General features: G+C 46.4%; 1 protein-coding gene across 1 annotated transcript in view; it reads left to right on the forward strand.

Annotated features, from left to right (window-relative positions):
* The window catches only part of GALNT12 (polypeptide N-acetylgalactosaminyltransferase 12), a 29,985-nt gene extending 16,215 nt beyond the window's left edge, over positions 1–13,770 (forward strand). Inside the window, exons 5-10 of the mRNA XM_037493910.2 lie at positions 2,442–2,559; positions 3,904–4,080; positions 6,861–6,992; positions 8,444–8,557; positions 9,820–9,966; positions 12,592–13,770. Of these exons, the coding sequence (XP_037349807.1) occupies positions 2,442–2,559; positions 3,904–4,080; positions 6,861–6,992; positions 8,444–8,557; positions 9,820–9,966; positions 12,592–12,732 (829 nt within the window). The 3' untranslated portion in view covers positions 12,733–13,770. The remainder of the gene's footprint in view (positions 1–2,441; positions 2,560–3,903; positions 4,081–6,860; positions 6,993–8,443; positions 8,558–9,819; positions 9,967–12,591) is intronic.
* The last annotated feature ends 4,606 nt before the right edge of the window (positions 13,771–18,376 follow it).

Raw genomic sequence — 18,376 nt, forward strand, 5'->3', positions numbered from 1 at the left:
AAAATCTTTGCTTTGCACATGGATTTTATAGTAGTATAATTAATTAATTAAAAAGATTGTGATAACATGTGCAACATAAAATTGACTAATTTAACCTTTTTACAGTATGCAATTCAGTGGCATCAAGCACATTCATGATGTTGTGCAACCCACACCTCTATTTATTTCCAAAAGTTTTTCATGATCCCTTATGGATACTCTTTCTATACCCTTTTTTCCCACCACAGCCTCTGGTGATTTCTATTGTTTCTGTTTCTATGAGTTTCTCTATTCTAGATACCTCATATAAGTGGAATCATACAGTATTTATCTTTTTTTGTTTGAATTCTTTCCCTCAACATAATATTTTCATTATGAACTCCAGAACTCTTCCCTTTTTGTGGATATATAATATTCCATTGCATGCTCATTCATCTGTTGATGGGCTGTTTCCTTGTGGTTATTCTGAATATTGCTGCTGTTTTGAAATTGGTGTACTGCTCTGTGTTTGACTCCATATTTTTAGTTCTTTAGGACTACCTAGAGTGGATTTGCTGGGTCATATGTCAATTTTATGTTCATCATTTTGAGGACACTCAGTCAGCCCCCTTTTGATGTGGGGGAAGTGAGTGGACTTTGGAGTCGTAGAGCCAGCTTAGCCAGTTGTTGAGCCTGGGTTCAAGTAGAATAAGCTTAAGGGGAACTTTCATACTTGCTGACCTTCTTGAGGTGTTGAATAGTCTGGCTTCTCTTCCTCTTCCAAGTTCATGACCGAATGGAAGACAGATGTGAAAGAAAAACAGAAGTCAGACTTCAGTTGTACTTACTACTGGAGTACTGAGCCAGAAAGGGTGTCTGTGATCTGTACCCATATTTGGTAGATAGAATTTTTAATTCTTCCTCCCTTGAGATGACCCACTGATGGCTAGAATGGACCAAGTATGGAGACAGTGTCAAGAGATGGGGCTGGAGAGATGGATTGGGTCAAGTCGTGTCCAGCCTTGAAACCAAGAAAGGAGTTTGAACTTTCCCATGAGAGGGTGGAAGCCATGGAAGTTATTTGAGCTGGAAATAACCTTTGTCTGTTGTATTCTTTAAAGAATGTGCTGGATGCACATGGTGAGGGGCCTGGAAGGGCCAGGATGGCAGGAAGGACTCTATTAGGAGCTTTTGCAGTCTTCCAGGTCAGGAATGATAGTGCAGAAGAAGATGGATGGAGATGGTACATTCTAGAGATGTTGAAAAAATTGAGTAGGAATTGGGGCAAAGAGGAATTGAGGGTGGTGCCTAGGCTTCTGTCAGAGCCCTTAGGGAGCATTCTCTTCAACTCCTCACTGAACTGAACAGGTTTGGAAACTGAGGCACTGAGAAGAGAGGGTCTTATCCAGGGCCACATATCCACTGTGATACTGACAGGTACTCCCATGACCTCCCCAACCCCATGCTGAGTGATGTGGCCAGCTGACACTCCCCCCTCCTTCCACTCTGTCTCCTTACCTGAGAAATAGATCAGGCATATCCACCTTGCCTGTTTTCTAGACTTTTAAGGTGGACACAGGTGAAAGTGCTTTGTATTTTAGAACCTTCCCTCCTACAAGGAATCTTGCTGTCCTTTTCTCAGATTCTTCAGAGGTTGGAGTGGCAAAACTAATACTTTGTGAAGGCCCAGAACTGCTACTGGAGGATCTTAAAGTTTTAAGTTGTTGGACTGTTAATGTTATGTATTTCCAAATTTATTCTTTTGTATCTCTGTGTTGACCTTACGGCTTTCTGCTGTGATTGGATAGAAGCCTTGGGCTATTTCTGAAAGCAGTGCTGCCTTTTGGATGAGACTGGTAGGGAGAAAACAAGGCTGGCTGAAGAAGCAGGCCAGTGCTGCAGGGCACACCACTCAGGCAGGAGAGAAATGGGCCCTGGGGGAGCTGCCAGAGCTGCCTTTTATGGTCCACTGCTCACTGGCCTCTGAGTGCATCAGTGAGTACCTCTACTCTTACTGTGTGACTGTGCCATCTCAGCCCAGAATCTGCCATCCTCAAGAAGAACACACTCTCTTTCATCTATCCTTGTCCATGCATCTAAAAGTACAAGGGTTTCTCTCATCCTTAGCTGGTGTCTTCTCGGAGTACTACTCTACTCCTTATCTTGGCTAACCTCCCTTGGTCCTGCCGATTTGCTCTCAGGAAACTTAGCCTGACCCCTCACCTCTGCCCCATGTCCTCTTTGGTATTGACAAAGGGCCCTGGGTTGACCTTAGTTAACACAGTTATCACACAGGCTCCTGTGCTTGCCTGGTGAGATGCCTGAGGGCTTTCCAGGGCAGGCCAGCCTGGCACCAGGCCCAGTGCCTGAACTCCATAGGCTATGAGATGGTGAGTGGACCACCCGCTTGTATGCAAGGAAGTTCAACCAACCGTGATGGTGTCCGGCTACTGGCATTGAAACACGGTATCATACTTTTCTAGGTCTCCAACAATGGCTGGTGGACTGTTTGCTGTGAGTAAGAAATACTTTGAATATCTGGGGTCTTATGATACAGGAATGGAAGTTTGGGGTGGAGAAAACCTCGAATTCTCCTTTAGGGTAAGTACTATAGTTGTTAGTTCATTTTTAATCTTGTTCTCCTTCTCTCTGATGGGATTTTATGAAGGTCTGGTGAACTTTGCCTCCTTATTGGCACTTGATCCATTGGTCCTGAAAGAATATAATGGCCCTTGCATCCTATAAACATGCTTGTGTTATATAAACTTCTAAACATACGTGTGTGTGTGTGTGTGTGTGTGTGTATTTAATAGATTTGGGGCAGGAAAGGGCCTTGCACGGCACCTAGTTCTTTTCTCTCTCTACAGAGGAGGGGAACTAAGGCTTGGTCTAGGACAACACTTGCTCAAGGTCACTCAAAGGACAAATTGCAGGAGACTAATGGAAATACAGGTCCCTGCCATCTTCTCCCATCTTTAGGAGCTGGGATTTGCTTAGCTGCTCGTGAAGTAACCTCATTATTTAGCATAGTGACTCTCAGACTTGGATACCTATAAGAATGGTCAGGAAACTTGTGAAAGGGGCAGATTTCTAGACAAGTTCTCCAGAAAGTCAGATTCAGTAGGTGCACTGTCGGGACCAGGAGTCTGCTTTTTGTAATGAGTCCTCCTACTGGTTCTGCTCTTTCTGCCCCTTTGAGCAACCAAAGGTAGATTGTCCCATTAACTATGTCTTGCATTTTAAGTATCAGAACCTTCCATGAATATTCCTGCCTTTCCATTGAAAGTTGAAAATTTCAATAACATTTTATTGAGGAGAAAAGAGCATTATATGGCTTCCTTCCTTGGTAAAAATAAGTTACTAGACAACATGTGGCCTTCTGCTGATGGTTCAAGCCCTTGCCGTCCTTGGTCATCCATGCTAGGGATGATGAGTGTCCATAGCGATATGCCTCGGCATGAAATGGCCCCAGATGGCTCAGCCCATGGTGTTTTGGGGAGTGCTTTTAATGGTCTTTCTGCCTCTTCCCTAGGTGTCAGGCTGCTCTGCCTGCCTCTAGAAGTTCTTCTTTTCTCCCTTCCAAACCTCTCTTCTTACTCGCTGCTTTCCTATCTTCTGTGGCTAGGAGATCAGGTAATCAGCCTGTTTTACATGATTAAATGTGTTCTCAGCAAGGTCAACTATGGGCGCCCCTGTGAGTCAAGTGCATGAGTTTCAGTGCATGGACTGGGGGTCTGGGTTCTGAGGGTTGTTTTGGGCTGCTTTCTTGCTCTTTGACTGTGTTCTCTGTCCCGGATGTGTGGGGGATGTGCCTCCTGCCCCCTGGAGGGTGAGGTCTTGGCAGTGTTCATCATGACAGCCATGTGCCCGGCCTCCTTGCTGCAGGCATGTGGACTTACAGCCCACACTGACCACTCACGAACTGGCCTTCTGCTCTGTGCGCAGATCTGGCAATGCGGTGGGATCCTGGAGACACACCCATGTTCTCACGTCGGCCACGTTTTCCCCAAGCAAGCTCCCTACTCCCGCAAAAAGGCTTTGGCCAACAGTGTCCGTGCAGCCGAAGTGTGGATGGATGAATTTAAAGAGCTCTACTACCATCGCAATCCTCACGCCCGCTTGGTGAGTTCCCCACCCTCCTGCACCCCATCTAGCTTCATCCAAACAGAAACAGCTAATTCTGATCTCTGTACCAAAGAGAAGTGGTTCTGAAAATAAAACAGGAATTGGAAGTCATGACACAAGTATGAGGAAACTTATTCCTTCACTTATAAATGATATACAATTGATTCTTTTCGCTCACAGTAATAGTTTTTCTATTCACTGCAAACTTGGAATTAGGGGATACTGAGCTATTGCTTCTAGAGCAAGGCAGGGTTAGATACCTGTGAGCCTCAGGTCACATATTTCTCAACTAGCCAATCAAATAACTTGGTTTTTTGTCTGTCTGTTAAAAGCTACCTTATTTAGTATGGTTGATCCATTAATATTGAACTCACAGCCAGGCTCCCTCTGTAACTCATACCTGAGTGAAGCTTGTCTGACTGACCTGGTCCCTCCGAAAGGCATATCAGAGCTTTCCCGCACTGAAGAACTATAGGCAGCACCTCAACACTATGCCTGGGGACCATTTTCAACTCAAACCCCCAGCACAAAGCCCAGAAATCTGAAAAACGTGGTCAACTGTCCACAGGACACTTGTTCACTGTGTGAGAGCTGAAACAAGACCTCAGCTGGGAACAGACTCGCTGGTGACTCAAACATTTCAACATTCTGAACATGTCTGCAAATGACTGAAAACGAGAAGACAACACAAGTATTGATTTTGAGGTTACGAATACATTTTAGCAAATAGGCAAACATGCAAATGCAGTCTCAGCCAACAATGCGCGTGGGCTGTGGGCTGTCGACAGCGCCTGTCTCACATGCTAGTTATGCATCCCTCCTCCGATGTTGGAACAGCAGGCTTATCCCTTTGTCATGTGGGACTGAGTCCTCACACAGCATGCAAATTAAGGTGCAGTTGTTTATCCTGAAGTTGTTGTTCAGGGGCATGACTGCCTTGTTAGCTGGTGGTCTGGGGTCTCCATCCTGAGCTGCTTATTGGCCCTTTGACTTGTCCACGAGCCCCAGAGGCCACTTCTTCCCAAATGAGAGTCTGTTTTGCTTCCATTTCCAGACAGAGAAGAGGCCAGTGGGCCAGTCAACCCTGCCTTCTGCTCCCCTTACCAGGTGTGGCAGGTGTTGAAGGTGGGGCCCACGGCCTAACAGGTGCAGGTCCACCTTGCCCTGGGGGAGGCCTGGCCAAGCAGTTCATGAGAGGAGAGTGATGGAGTGTTGAGGTTTCAGCCACATGGTTTGCCCCCCATAGATGCTGACCACCCACTGTGCTGAGACAATTCCTCCCCCTACCTCACTCCCATTGACTTGTGGGAGACTGGCCCATGCTCCAGGCCATCTTGAGGCATGGGCCTCAAGATGAAATATCTCAGCAAACTTGTTCTCCCCCGCCTCCAGCCTTGTTCTGCTTCTGCCCTCGGGCTCCTGAGCATGCAGGATCTGCCTCTTCTTTCCTGAAACATCCCAGGATTCAGACCCCTTACCCTTCCCACCCAACCCCCATGCTGCCCCTGTGCAGTCCAGCACACCTTGGGACAGGGTGTCCATTTCCTGTGCATTCACATAACTAGTAGGGCCACTTGGCTTGCAAGAAGGCCTGCTTTAAGACTCTCTTCTAGCTGCTTGATGAAAGTCTCCTCCCTGTACCCTTTCAGCATCCTGCCAGGCTAGCTCTGAAAGCCTCATTTTTGTATAGGAGAAAACTGAAATTTGGAGAGAGGGAGATTAAGGAACGTGCCCATGGCCTGGTAGCTGATGTGGGTAGAGCTGGGCCTTGCGCCTGTGCACTGCAATGGACCTCACTTCCCTTGCTCTCTGTTCTGCTGGACACCTGGCCCTGCTCCCTGGCCTCCCCCTTGATTCTTTCTGTCCCTGAGCTCCAGGGTCATTGCTTCCTCTGTCCTGCCTGAGGCTGCAGGGTAGAAGCATCTGCTCTTTCCTGTCATCCAGTCTGGAACCCCAGTTCCCCCTTGCTGAAGGTTCCTGAAGAATATGTCACAGGGGCTCTGCCTCTACCATCTCTCTGGATGCTCAATGGTCCAGTATTAAAATGAGAGCATGGTGATTCATCAAAGAATGACCTTCTGGGAAATTAGAAGTCTGAATGTTTTTTTCTGACACTTTGACTCACTATTACTATTTTGCCAAATATTTAACTTGTTGAATTTGAATGGTTTAATATCATGAACCACGCCAGGAGAGTAACGCCATCCCTCAGCATTGCTCCTGGGGCCGCACATTTGCCAGGTTAAGTAGATGCTCGCTTAGTATCTGAAAGCTCTTAATTATTAGTTTTGTACATAAAACTAACTTTCACAACTGCTGATTATTGCAGAATTTTGCTCTTACTGTCAGAAGTGTGTATTTAAACTCAATATGTCGAGCACCTGAGTTTCCATTCATGATTGCATCTGGAGCACGTGCCTGTGTTTGAGAGCACGTGTTCAGATGTCAGTGGTTGAGCAGTGACACCTGGGGCCACTAGCTCAGGGATGTGCTGGTCCTGTGGGCTGGGGTAGGCCCAGGATTTGGCTCTCTGGTTCCGTAGGCAGGTGCTTGGTGTCCTTGCCTCGGGCACCTGGTGGCTCCTCCCTCTAGTGAGAGCACCTGGGAAATGATGGTGCCACAGTCCTGCCGGAGAGCTGCAGCTCTCTCTCGGGCTGGTTTTTATCCCCTGCACAGGGCATGGCACGCAATCCACCCTCAGCGAACGGGCATTGGGTGAGGGGCTGTGACAGGAATGCTGTGACCTGCAGGGGCTCACCGTTGTGTTATTTTCTCAGGAACCCTTTGGGGACGTGACAGAGAGGCGGCAGCTCCGTGAGAAGCTCCAGTGTAAGGACTTCAGGTGGTTTTTGGAGAATGTGTATCCAGAACTGCATGTGCCTGAAGACAGGCCTGGCTTCTTCGGGATGGTGAGCAAGGCGCACGTGTGGTGGGCAGGCCATGCTGGCCTCCAGGTCGATGGACAAGTCCTGGGCAAGAAAAGGCTCTTGTGGGGACCTTTTCCTCTAACCCCTCCCTCCTTTTCATTCACTCTTCTACCTTCTCCCCTTGTGTCTGGGTGGGGCTCTGGTCTGGAAGGTGAGCACTAGATGCCATCTTGATTAGCAAAGTATAAGCCTCCCGTTTTATAGATGAGGAAACTCTGACTCATTTGTGTTTCTGTTTCCTATTTTTCACTTAAACACTCTCACATTAATTCAAGCCTCAGTGAACAGACTAGTTAATAATTCCCACTTGGGCATCCACAAAAGCAGTAGTGGGGCAGGAGAGTCATTTCTGTTATTTAGAAAGCCTCAATGTTTCTAAGATGAAGCCAACTCAGATGTCCTGTGCCTTGGCTTTGTGAAGAACCATGCCAAGGGAACTAGGTCTCTGCTGCTGTGTCCTGTGGGTAGGAAGTGTGGTTGTCTCATCTGGAAGCTTCGATACATACAAAGCAGGCTATGAATGCACTCAACTCAGTCTTCACTATCAAGTGTTGAAACACAAAGAAACATAGAAGAATGGCATAATGAAGCCTGTGGTCAAGATACTGAAATTATCAAGATTTTTGCCTCTCTGGCTCTCCTCCTCCTCTATCCCACCCTCCCTTGTTTTCCTTTTTCTCAAGCAAAGTCCAGGCACCGTGTTATTTCACTGCTACATACTTCGGTGCATGTTTCCACCACCAGCACCCCAATCATGCAGTAATGTCATGGTATCATTGACTATCTAGCCCATATTCAGATTCCTCCTAGTTTTCAAAGTTTTCCTTTGCTAGCTGGCCAAGGAGGGAGAGTGAACCTCCCATGGTTTTTGCTCTTACAGTGATTTAAGGGTTTTAGAGCCACAAGGTAACTTAGAGGTGACATTAGAGAAGACAGTGTTGACTGACGGAGGAGAGGGTATTTGGTTGGAGTCAGAGGTCCTGGATCCAAGACCTGGGTATGTCCACTTGTGGCAGGACCTGTATTACACTGTTCCTGTAATCTAGAACTGTGGGCCTCTGTTCTAGGGAATGCTGGGTCTCTCAATTTGGTGTTCTGTGCAGTTGCATAATAGCAGGAGCTCTTTGGTACATGTGACAGCTCAGCTATGTTGGGACTAGTGTAGTAATAAGGCTGTACTAATGATAAATGAAGAGGTATGAGTTCTCCAGACTAAAGGGTCAGTCTCCCTGCTTATCATGTTTTTCATCTTAAAATAGGGGTCATGATTCTGTACATGTATTTTTAAAACTAGAAATGTAAGGGGCTCTTACCCTTGAGTCTGATTCATGAGGTGGGCACTCTTCTCAATCCGTTTACTACCCTCAGAGCATTGGGTAGAATATATTGTCATATATATGTGGACCAAAATACCATCTTTATGTTTTATTTAGTTCCAGAGCAAGGGACTACGTGGCTATTGCTTTGACTACAATCCTCCCAATGAAAACCAGATCGTGGGACACCAGGTCATTCTGTACCCCTGTCATGGGATGGGCCAGAACCAGGTACCTGCTGCTTCTCTGAGGTCTGACATTCTCAGGCTGGGGGAGGATGTCAGGAGGCTCTGTGTTCAAGGATCGAGGTGTGGGTTCTAAAGAGGGAAATGAGAGGAAATGTGTGTGTGTTTTAAAAATTAAATGTTTGGTTTTTTTATTAAAAAGGTTACATATGCTCATTATTGAATATTTGGGAAATATAAAAAGAAGCAAGTAATGAGCTAAAGGGACCAGAACATCCACCATTAAAATAAGGACATATTTTCTATCTCTTTTATGCACAGGCTTTGTCTGATGCGTTCTGAATAGTTTTTATATGTTTTATATTTTGTTATTTCTGCTGACGTAGCCGTGCTTATTATTAGACAGCCTTTGAGATTATCATTTCTGTTGGCCTCTGTATCCTGTCATGTAGTTATATTAACAGATTCCCTACCTTCCTGTTTTGCAATTTTAAACCTATGCCACTAATCCTGGGGGGGGGGGGGGAGAAGGGAAAAAACAACAGATCTGCATTTCAGGTGATTTCCTTAGAATTAGTCCTTACAGGGAATTAGAGGCTTTGCTGCATACTCCCACATCAAAGCAGTGTTTAGGGTAATTGCCTTCGCTGGGGGCCTGGGCAGATCTGTCTGGGTTAAGTGCTATGCTTCATACTGAGCAACTCCTGGAGGGTCTGAGGACAGAATAGAACTCCCAGCCCAGGAAAGCAAATGGGCCCCTCACGGCCAGGCCAGTCAAGGATCCAGATGAGCCAGGAGATGAGGTTCTGGACCTTCAAAGCCTGACTGTCTTGAGAGGATCAAATGCCTGAAGATGAAGGGAACTCAAGTTTTCTTCCAACCTGGAGTCATTCCAATTCCATTTGAATATTAAGACACCTTATGGTCAACAGTAAACTTTCACAATTTAGGTCCCTCCAACTTCATATTCATACTCTGGTTCTTCAATCTTTTTTAGGTATTCTTCCAGCTGAGAGCTTCAAAATGCATGTTCTCAGATCCATCCCATCCCTACTGAACCCCAACCCAGGGCTAGGCACAGTGGGTGTGGATGATCCAGACACCACCCTCACTCTAGCAAAGGGGGTGGGCATAAGAATAGCCCCCAGTTTGCATCTGCTGCTCATGGCCAAGAGGTCTGCCACATGAGGGGGGACATTCTGGAGGAGACTGATGGGCTCTTGTGACCCCAGGTTCATTCTCATCCAGTGAATGCCCCACTTTCTGTGTTAGAGGGTAACTGACGCATGTCCGCTGCTCCATTTTTAGTTTTTTGAGTACACATCCAAGAATGAACTGCGCTACAACACCAACCAGCCAGAGGCCTGCTTAGCTGTGGAAGCGGGAGCCGACACTCTCACCATGCATCTCTGCCAGGAAACTGCCCCAGAGAATCAGAAGTTCTTCCTGCGGGAGGTGAGCAAGTACTCCATTCCTGCTGTTATAGGGCAGCCCCGATATTGAACGGGTTGCCTGGCTGTGGGTCCTCATCCGCGCGCTTACAAGGGACTTATGAATACTCCACTACAGGCACACACAAAAGGTTAATAAAAGGTTTATTTACAAGCGAAAGGGAAATAAGGAAAATGTACAACTCAGGGAGAAAATAGGGAAATGAAGTCTTTAATGTGTCCTACCTGATCTGGCGACCTGGAAACCCAAAAAGCACTCTCAGAGCTGGCCAGACTCTGTGAGCTGGTGGAGAGCCAAAAATGGGGGGATCCCCTCTAAAGCCCATGTGTCTGGCTTTATACCAACCTGGCTGCTTAACCCCACCCTCAGGTCCCAGCCACCTTCCCTTTGGTGGTGATGGGATTTGGAGTTCCCAGTGTCTTTGGCTTTGGCCTGGGGTGGGGGTGGAGTCCACAAAGCCTGTATGGAATTAGCTTTAGGATATCCTTTTCCCCCTAACACTTCCTTGCTGTCTTCTCGGTCCGAGCATAGAAGTAAAGCTTCCCTCTGGCTTGTCCTATAGGGGCCCAGGGATGTGACCCCCCTGGGGGTGCTCTGGGGAATGGGTGGGTGCCCTGGAGCCCTGCAGCCTCCGGCCTCTGTAACTAGCACTTTCCCTCTCTTCTCCCTGTTGACTCCCTTTCGGTCTTTCTTTCTTTTTTTTTTAAGATTTATTTATTTATTTATACATGCACTGGGTACAGTCAGAAGCGTGGGAGGGTGAGAGAATTCACTAGAGTCAGAGCGGGAGCAGAGCAGGCAGAAGGACCGAAGTACACTGCTGAGGGGAGCAGCAGGTGGCAGGAGAGGTCTGCGCACCATGCGGGACCCTCCTCCGGTGGCGGCCGGGGAGCAGCCGGGGATCGAACCGGCACTGCAGAGGCTGCGGGCAGCTTCACAACCCAGCGCTCAACTGCTGCGCCACCGGGGAGGCCCCCTTTCGGTCTTTCCATCTCCCTTACACCGGCCCCTGTACTGGGGTGGGAATAGGAATGGTCCTGAATGCACTGCAGGATGAAATAGGGTTTAAATCAGTGAAACAAATAGCCACAGTGCGAGGCTGTCAGGTGAGATCTAGGCATAAGACACTCCACTTCTCGAATGCTTGGTTTTCCCAGCTCTAAAATGGCGACAGTAACAGCAGCCTTGCCTAACTCTAGTAAGGATACGATGCATGGCCAGAAATTGTCCTTATTGCTTGCAGCATAATATCCTAGAAGGCACCTCTCTGGTGGTTTCCATTCTCCGTCAGAATATCACTGTTGATTTGGAGCGGGGCCTTACTTGAGGCTTGCAGGCTCTAGCCCCACCACATTTGCAGGCAGCTCATGAGGGCACTCATAAATCAGCCATAACCTTTGGCGCACTGAAGTACATAGGGGCATTTAAAATCCAAAGAAAAGAATTCGAAAGAAAAATTAGTTCTTTTGTCTCCTTGGTCAGCTTTCATTCCCAGCCCGGCTCCAGGTCATCTGCTGCTTATAAATGGGTTCGTTTTAAGTCTAAGAAGATGGAAGATGCTTTTCTGTAGAATATGTTATAATTAGCAGTGAAGTTTCTGGAGACTACCTGGAAAAGCCAAGCACCCTAGTGCTGTCTATCTCATATTAAAAAATAAAAAGAGGGAAGAATACTTCTGTAACCCCCAAGGTGACCCTCTGTGATGCCCTCACCTTCTCTGCTTTCTTCCAACGGGAAGCCGTTGTAAGCCCACGAGTGTTATTAAAATTTTATCATTGATTTCAGGTGCCATTTAAGGAAAAGTAAGATTGTTTAAAGGGTAAAAGGGATACTTTTAATTATTTTTCTTAATACTCTAAAGGCAGCTTGTCAGCCCTTTTGAGGATTTGCAAGATTAATATTATAGAGATTCTTTTGCATCAAATTTTATTTCCAAGGTTTCTTTCCCTGAAACAGGCTGTTGCCTGTTTGCTGTTCAGCCATGTAGGTTCCTTGGGTGTGCACAGCTTACAACAGAGAGGTGGAGGGAAAAGATAAACTCCAGGACTCGGAGAGAGACTTGCTGAATTAACTCCACAGCAGTTGGGAAAGAGGAGAGAGGCAATAAAGAGGGTCATCGTCTCTTGGGGTTTGGGAATTGGCATGGTGGGTAGAACCCACTTCCCCCTAGCTGGCCTGCCGCCTCACCCAGCTGATCTGAACCAAGCTGGAACTAAATCCATCTCTCCTGACTTTCCTGTAAGAGAGGCAGATTGTTGGGGATGAAATTCGTTGACCTAAGAGAAGTGAGAGACATTAATAAAGGATCTTTGGTCACGATTTCTTGGAAGAAAAGCAGTAGGGAAATGCTGGGTCTGACTGATGCCCAGAGCAGCCAGCAGGTGGCACCATTGGTGTTGACAAAGTGGCTTTGGATGCTGTAAAGGGCTCCTAGGAGAGGCCAGCACCCCTCTCATTGCCCTGACAGCCCTGAGGTGCCTTCCAACAATGCACTTACCCTTCAGTAAATTTTCCTGACGTGATAACACTCACCCTGAGCTCCTAGGAACATGTTTTAAGGAAAAAGATCCATCTGAGGGGTTGTTTGTCATTCTCTTGAATACCCAATGTCTATATAATCTTTTGTAGGATGGTTCTTTTTTTCATGGACAGTCTAAGAAATGTGTCCAGGCTGAGAAGAAGATGTTCACTGACAGTTTCATACCCGTCTTGCGAGACTGCACCTACTCAGATCATCAGCAGTGGTTCTTCAAGGAGCGCATGTCGTAGAGTGTGACCACACAGCCCAGAGGGGCAGCAGGGCCCCGACTCTGTGCCCGGCAGAGACTCAGCTCCACCCACCAAGCGTGGCTGCCTTTCACTTGTGAACGTGACATTGGATCTAATAACAATGTGAATACACTTTGTACTGATTTTGCAGACTTTAATATTGTTCCCCAATACCCTGTTTTCTAAGGGTAATTATAAAACGTTAACTCAGCTTTCAGAGAATTAAAACCTTTAAATATTTTTCTATCAAGTATATTATGCTACCGTGCCTTTTTATTCCCCCTGGCAAAAAAGGTGAATGTCTTATGTTGGCATTTGCAAGGAGTGCCAGGTAGGAAGACATTTGCAGGTGTGGAGATTAGATTCACGTCATGTACTTTGCACAAACTGATAATACCTCAAAAGTCGAGTTGGGTTTCTCCCAGTGTAATATGTGGACTCTAGGAACGTTGTATTCATTCCTTCAGGTCATTGAAATCTTCTAGATTATTTAATAACAAATGCTGTTTGGTCTTGTGTGCTGCCATAGTCAAAACTCAGAAAGGTGGTTAATGTTTGTTAGCCAAAGAGGACTAACCAAAGCTGAAGCCTCGAAGGAACAATTCAGCATCTAAACTTCCTGCACACACAGTGGACTTCCAACGTGCCTAGCTGTGGAGTGAATCTTTGCTTTGCATAGTTACCTTTATAACTTAAAAACATGCTTATGTCATTTTTATCATACAAGAGTGTCAGGAAGAAATTTTCATGTTTTCTGTGAATTCGATTTCGAATTTGTTCATAAATGATATTTGGTCATTTAAATCAATGTTTGATTTTGTGCTGTAGCAGTAGCTGCTAAAGTTTCTCCCAGTGATTCTGATTTGTAAACAACCCCTGTGCACTACTGAGATCTTGTCAACTTGATGGAATCAATATGAATGAGTTATTATAAATGTGAGAACGTTGCAGATCTGTGTTTTTGCAGCTAATCAAATGTGAGAGGTGAAGATATATGTACAACTGATTAAAAAGTATCTCTTTGTGTCTCAGGCTCTTTTTTGTACACCTCTGCTCTGAGGAATCCTCCTCCCTGAGGGATCCTTCTCACTGACGGATCAGTCATCCAGTTGATGGGGCTTAGATCAGTCTGCTGTGTCTTAACTGCTCTTGTTACAGAGCAGGATGAGGGGGCACCCCAGAACCCCCAAACCTGCCTGATCTAAATAGGCTCTGCTGTCTGCTGCATCAAGGCAAAACACACTCTAGTGTGCAGGACCTTTAGTGGGAAGGAACTTTAATACAATCAGTGTGCAATACAAAGAAAAGACAAAGAATATAGTTTCCAAATCAAGCACCCAGTTACCCATCCCTTCATGGGTAAATGCCCAGCCAAACAGGGTTGGCCCAAAGCAGGGCCACTGAGGCCTGAAAGCCTGCCACAGTCCAAGGCACTTCCCTGTGGGAACCCATAGTAAAGGGCAGAAGGGGCTCAGCATGTCTGGAAGGAAAAGAGCAAAATCAAGATAAAAGCTGCCATTGTTTACCTCCCCTCCCCACAGGTTTCTCACCCACATCTGTTTCAACCATTCTAGGACTAAAAAGCAAGTGCAGCTTCTTCACATGTCTCTCTGCTCCATGTGCCTCCTCCAGGCCTCCATCTTGCTCCCCATCTTTCTCCCTCCCTTCTCCAGTCTCCCCCTCCAGCTTCTCCTTCTTCCCTGCCCGGCTTGGCTGGAGCAGAGAACCTGGAACTTTCCCTTTCCCTGGGGACAACTCTGTTACACTCTGAATTCCAGTTTCTTCATCTGTAAAATGAGGGTAATGAAGCCAAGCTTGTGTGGTGGTGGTGAGGATTAAATAACACGGAGCAGGTGAGATCTTTGTTAATGGTGAACAGAATGGGCTTGTTGTCGTTTTTTGGAGTCAGTGGGTTTGGAGTGCAGGGCCCTTGGGCTCACTGGGAAAGATTTCACCAGAGCTCCCTTTTCAGCAACACGCGGCAAGTGCCCCAGGCGAGTTTCTCATTGAGACAGAGTCATTAGTTATATTTAAAGAGCAGGTTTATTAGGGAAGGGATAAAACAGTAAAAGACACTCGCAGAGACGTAAGCGGGCAGAAAGAGCTGCCCAGAAGAGACAGGTTTGCTGAGAGAGGCCTGCAGGTGGGTAGCCTTGAGGAGAGCTGCCTCTGCTGAGGGGGGGCAGTGGACAGAAGTCCCGGGCATGGTACAGGTCACAGGCAGGCAGGAAGCTGCTGCCCTGCGGAGGGAGAGAGTGATGAAAGAGGCACCTGCATAGTCAGAGGTGGGCAGTGGGATTGCAGCCCCAGCCTGTGCAGAGACTGCACTGATATAGTCCTCTTCTGTTTAGGAGGGGTCACTCCTTGTGAGCCTTTGGTTAGTTGCTGATTTTGGATAACTATGCAGAATTTGAGAGGGACAGGAGATTCCACAATGGGCTCAATCTCCATATCTTTACCTTTGGGTGGGCACTCTGATACCTGCTTGGATGTTATGCTTTGTGATCTAGGCGTTGGCACCTAAGGAGTGTGGTTTCCATAGCTGGGTCATTGGCTATGCTAATTTCTTCTACCTCCACCTCCTTGTGTGAGCCAAGTTTCTGGTCTTGTGGCCTCCTTTTCAGGTTTTTTTTTTTATTCCTGTCCTCCATCAGGCTCATTATATTTCTAGATTCATAAATGCTCTGTCAAGTGGGAAGCACCACAAATGCCCACGGGTGTTTATTCAAAACATAAATATTAACTAATTTTGTTCCTTTAACCTGTGCAGGATTCAGCAGGTCCTCAGCAATCAGGAACATGGTGTGTGCCTTCCTCGTAGCTCATTCCTCATAAACACTCTGTGGGGCTGGAGCTTCCCTCCTGTGATGGTTATTTACAGAGCAGCCAAGATGCTGGCACTGAGTTTGGGGTTGAGAAGTCCTGTCCTGTCTGTCCTCCCTGCCCTTTCTGCAGTGTTAGTCTGAGCTGGATGAAGGGCATCAACTCCTCCAGGGCCTGGGAAGACCATTCAGGCAGACAGAGAATGCTGACAAAATCTGTAATGAGTGCAGGGAGGACACAGCCTAAATCTCCTTTGGTGAAGGATGTCGAGGGAAATATTTTCAGACTGCGGGACAGTGTAGAGCAGTGGGAGAGCCTTTCCTTTCCTGGTGTGCGCACTCAGCCAGTGGGTGCATCCTGACTCCTGGAAGGCCTGCGTCACCTCCAGTCCTGGTTCACGGAGGCGGGAGACCAGGTTGTGGCAGGTGGTTCATCTTCCAGGACTCGAGTCCTCACCTGCATAATGGAGGTAAGAGTGGTCTCTGTTACTTTTGTTGGGGAGGAAGCTACTCTTCCTCTGCCCTTCTAGGTTCTTAAGACTGGAAAATTAAAATGACATGAGAGAGCAAGAAGAGAAAAGGCACGGGGCCCATGGAATATGAATCTGCCTTCTGGTCGTTCCTGTGATGATAAATTGTCTCTAGCCTTCGCAGCGGCTGGTCGCTCCCGCGGCCTGCGGCGCTGGTTCGATGTAGCAATTGGCACGCAGACCTCTCCTGCCGCCCGCTGCTCCCCTCAGCAGTGTACTTCGGTCCTTCTGCCTGCTCTGCTCCCCGCTCTGGCTCTGGTGAGCTTCTGACTGTACCCAGTGCTTGTATAAGTTTAAGAGGCAAAAACAGAACAAAGAACTCAATGATTTAAAGAAAAGGGAATTTTGCAGGTTTTATCAACATACGCATAGAAAAGAGACCTGGCAGGCCCCAGCCTGGGCGGATAAAGATAAGGCTGTAAGGCAGTCTCCCACCTCCCACACCACCAGTGATTTCCTGTTTTCAGGGAGTAGTTAGGCAAAACATCACTTTTGAATCTTCTCTTATTCAGACCACTTACACATAATCTGGGGCAGCCTGTCTTTGGCCCCCAAAATTTCTTGGCTGTAGAAAGAAAAAGAAAAATACCGGATGGTCTCACTCTTAGCAGGAATCTAGAAAACTTAAATAAGGGACCAGGAAAATGAATAACTATAAGAAAGTGAAAATCAAAATCAACAAAAAACTATGGGGGGCGACGAAAGGAGGGATTGGGGTCAAAATAAGGGGGTTGCAATTGTATGGGGAATATAAAAATAAAATTTATTTAAAAAAAAAAGAAAAAAATTCTTGGCTGTGTATTTTAAAGATTCCCCTAGTATGCTCCTGACTATTTACTATTGCAATAAATTCCAGTAAAATTCAGCATATTTGTGTCAGTATAGTTCCGACCCCTTCCTCTGTGCTTTTATGGCCATGTATATTACATCCATATATGTTATAAACTCAACAATAGAATGGTATAATTATTTAAACAGTAGGAAAAAAGGAAATATACATACAAATACATGTGTCTGATACATTTGCCCAAATGTGTACCATTTCCCATGCTTTTCCTTCGTCTGATTCCAGGTAACCCTCTGTAATGGTCTGTCTTAAGTTCACTGATTGCTTCTGTCTTCTCAAACCTGCCAGCTCAAATCTGAGCTTTTATAGTCATTTTATTTCAATTGTAGTGCTTTTCAATCCTGAATATGCATTTGGCTCTTTGTGTAGTGTGTTTATCTGTTGAGATTTCCTATATACTGACTCATTGTGAGCACATTTCCTTTTAGGTCTTTGAATATAGTTGAATTCCTGGGATATATTTAAAACAGTTGCTTTGAAGCCTTTGTAACTTAGCTGCTTTTAGTTTCTGTAAGTCACGTTTGGGCATGGCTGGGCTGGACTCTCTGCCCAAGACTGCAAGGCAGGTGTCCAGCATCACTGTGATTTCATCTGATACACAGATCCTCTTCCCAGCTCCCTGCCTGTTGGCTAAATTCAATTCCCTGGGACCCCAGGGCTAAGGACCCTTAGGACCTCATCTCTAAGAGGCCACTAGGCCATCCCAACCAGGCAACCCCTTTCACCAACTTTACAGCTTACTTCTTCAAACCAGTAGAAGAGTGTCTTGTTGATTCTTGTCTCTTTTAAGAGCTCACTCCATTAGGATAACCTGTTGCATAAATTGAAAAGTCAATGCATTAGGGATCTTAGTTACATCTGCAACGTTTCTTCTCTGGAGTGCTATCCATCCTATTCCCAGTTCCTGCCCATGTAAGGGTTGGGAATTACACAGGGCATGCATTCCAGGTGACAGGAATCCCACAGGTCATCCTAGGATTCAGCCTGCCACATACCGGTGTGATTATTAAACGAATAACAATACAGAAAATGTACTGCATTTGATATGGACGGGGGGGGGGGGGGCGGGGAGGGGTATCATCCTGTCATCCTGTCATCAGATGCCTACTGCTGTTCGAACAGGTTCCTTTCTGAAGACTTGCAAAAATTCCCAAGAAACTGCACCTTCATCACACAACAGACTCCATGTCAGTTGGAAAGTATTTATTTATATGGGTTAATTCTGAAATTCTTTATGGGTTGAGTATGTTAAACTTACTTTCCTGTGCTAACTGGCTTCCATTTTCTCCTTTATTAAAGTGGTCCTTTTCATTTCTTGATTGTACACAAATCACCTGGCAGATTCAGGTTTTGGATATCTGGGCTGGGCCTTGAGATTCTGCATTTATCGTATGCTCCAGATGATTGATACCAATGCTGCTGGCCATGGACCATGCTTTGAGTAG

The sequence above is a fragment of the Talpa occidentalis genome, unplaced genomic scaffold, assembly GCF_014898055.3.
Source record: "Talpa occidentalis isolate TD23 unplaced genomic scaffold, MPIMG_talOcc4v2.1 talOcc4.7, whole genome shotgun sequence".
NCBI classification, from domain to species: domain Eukaryota; kingdom Metazoa; phylum Chordata; class Mammalia; order Eulipotyphla; family Talpidae; genus Talpa; species Talpa occidentalis.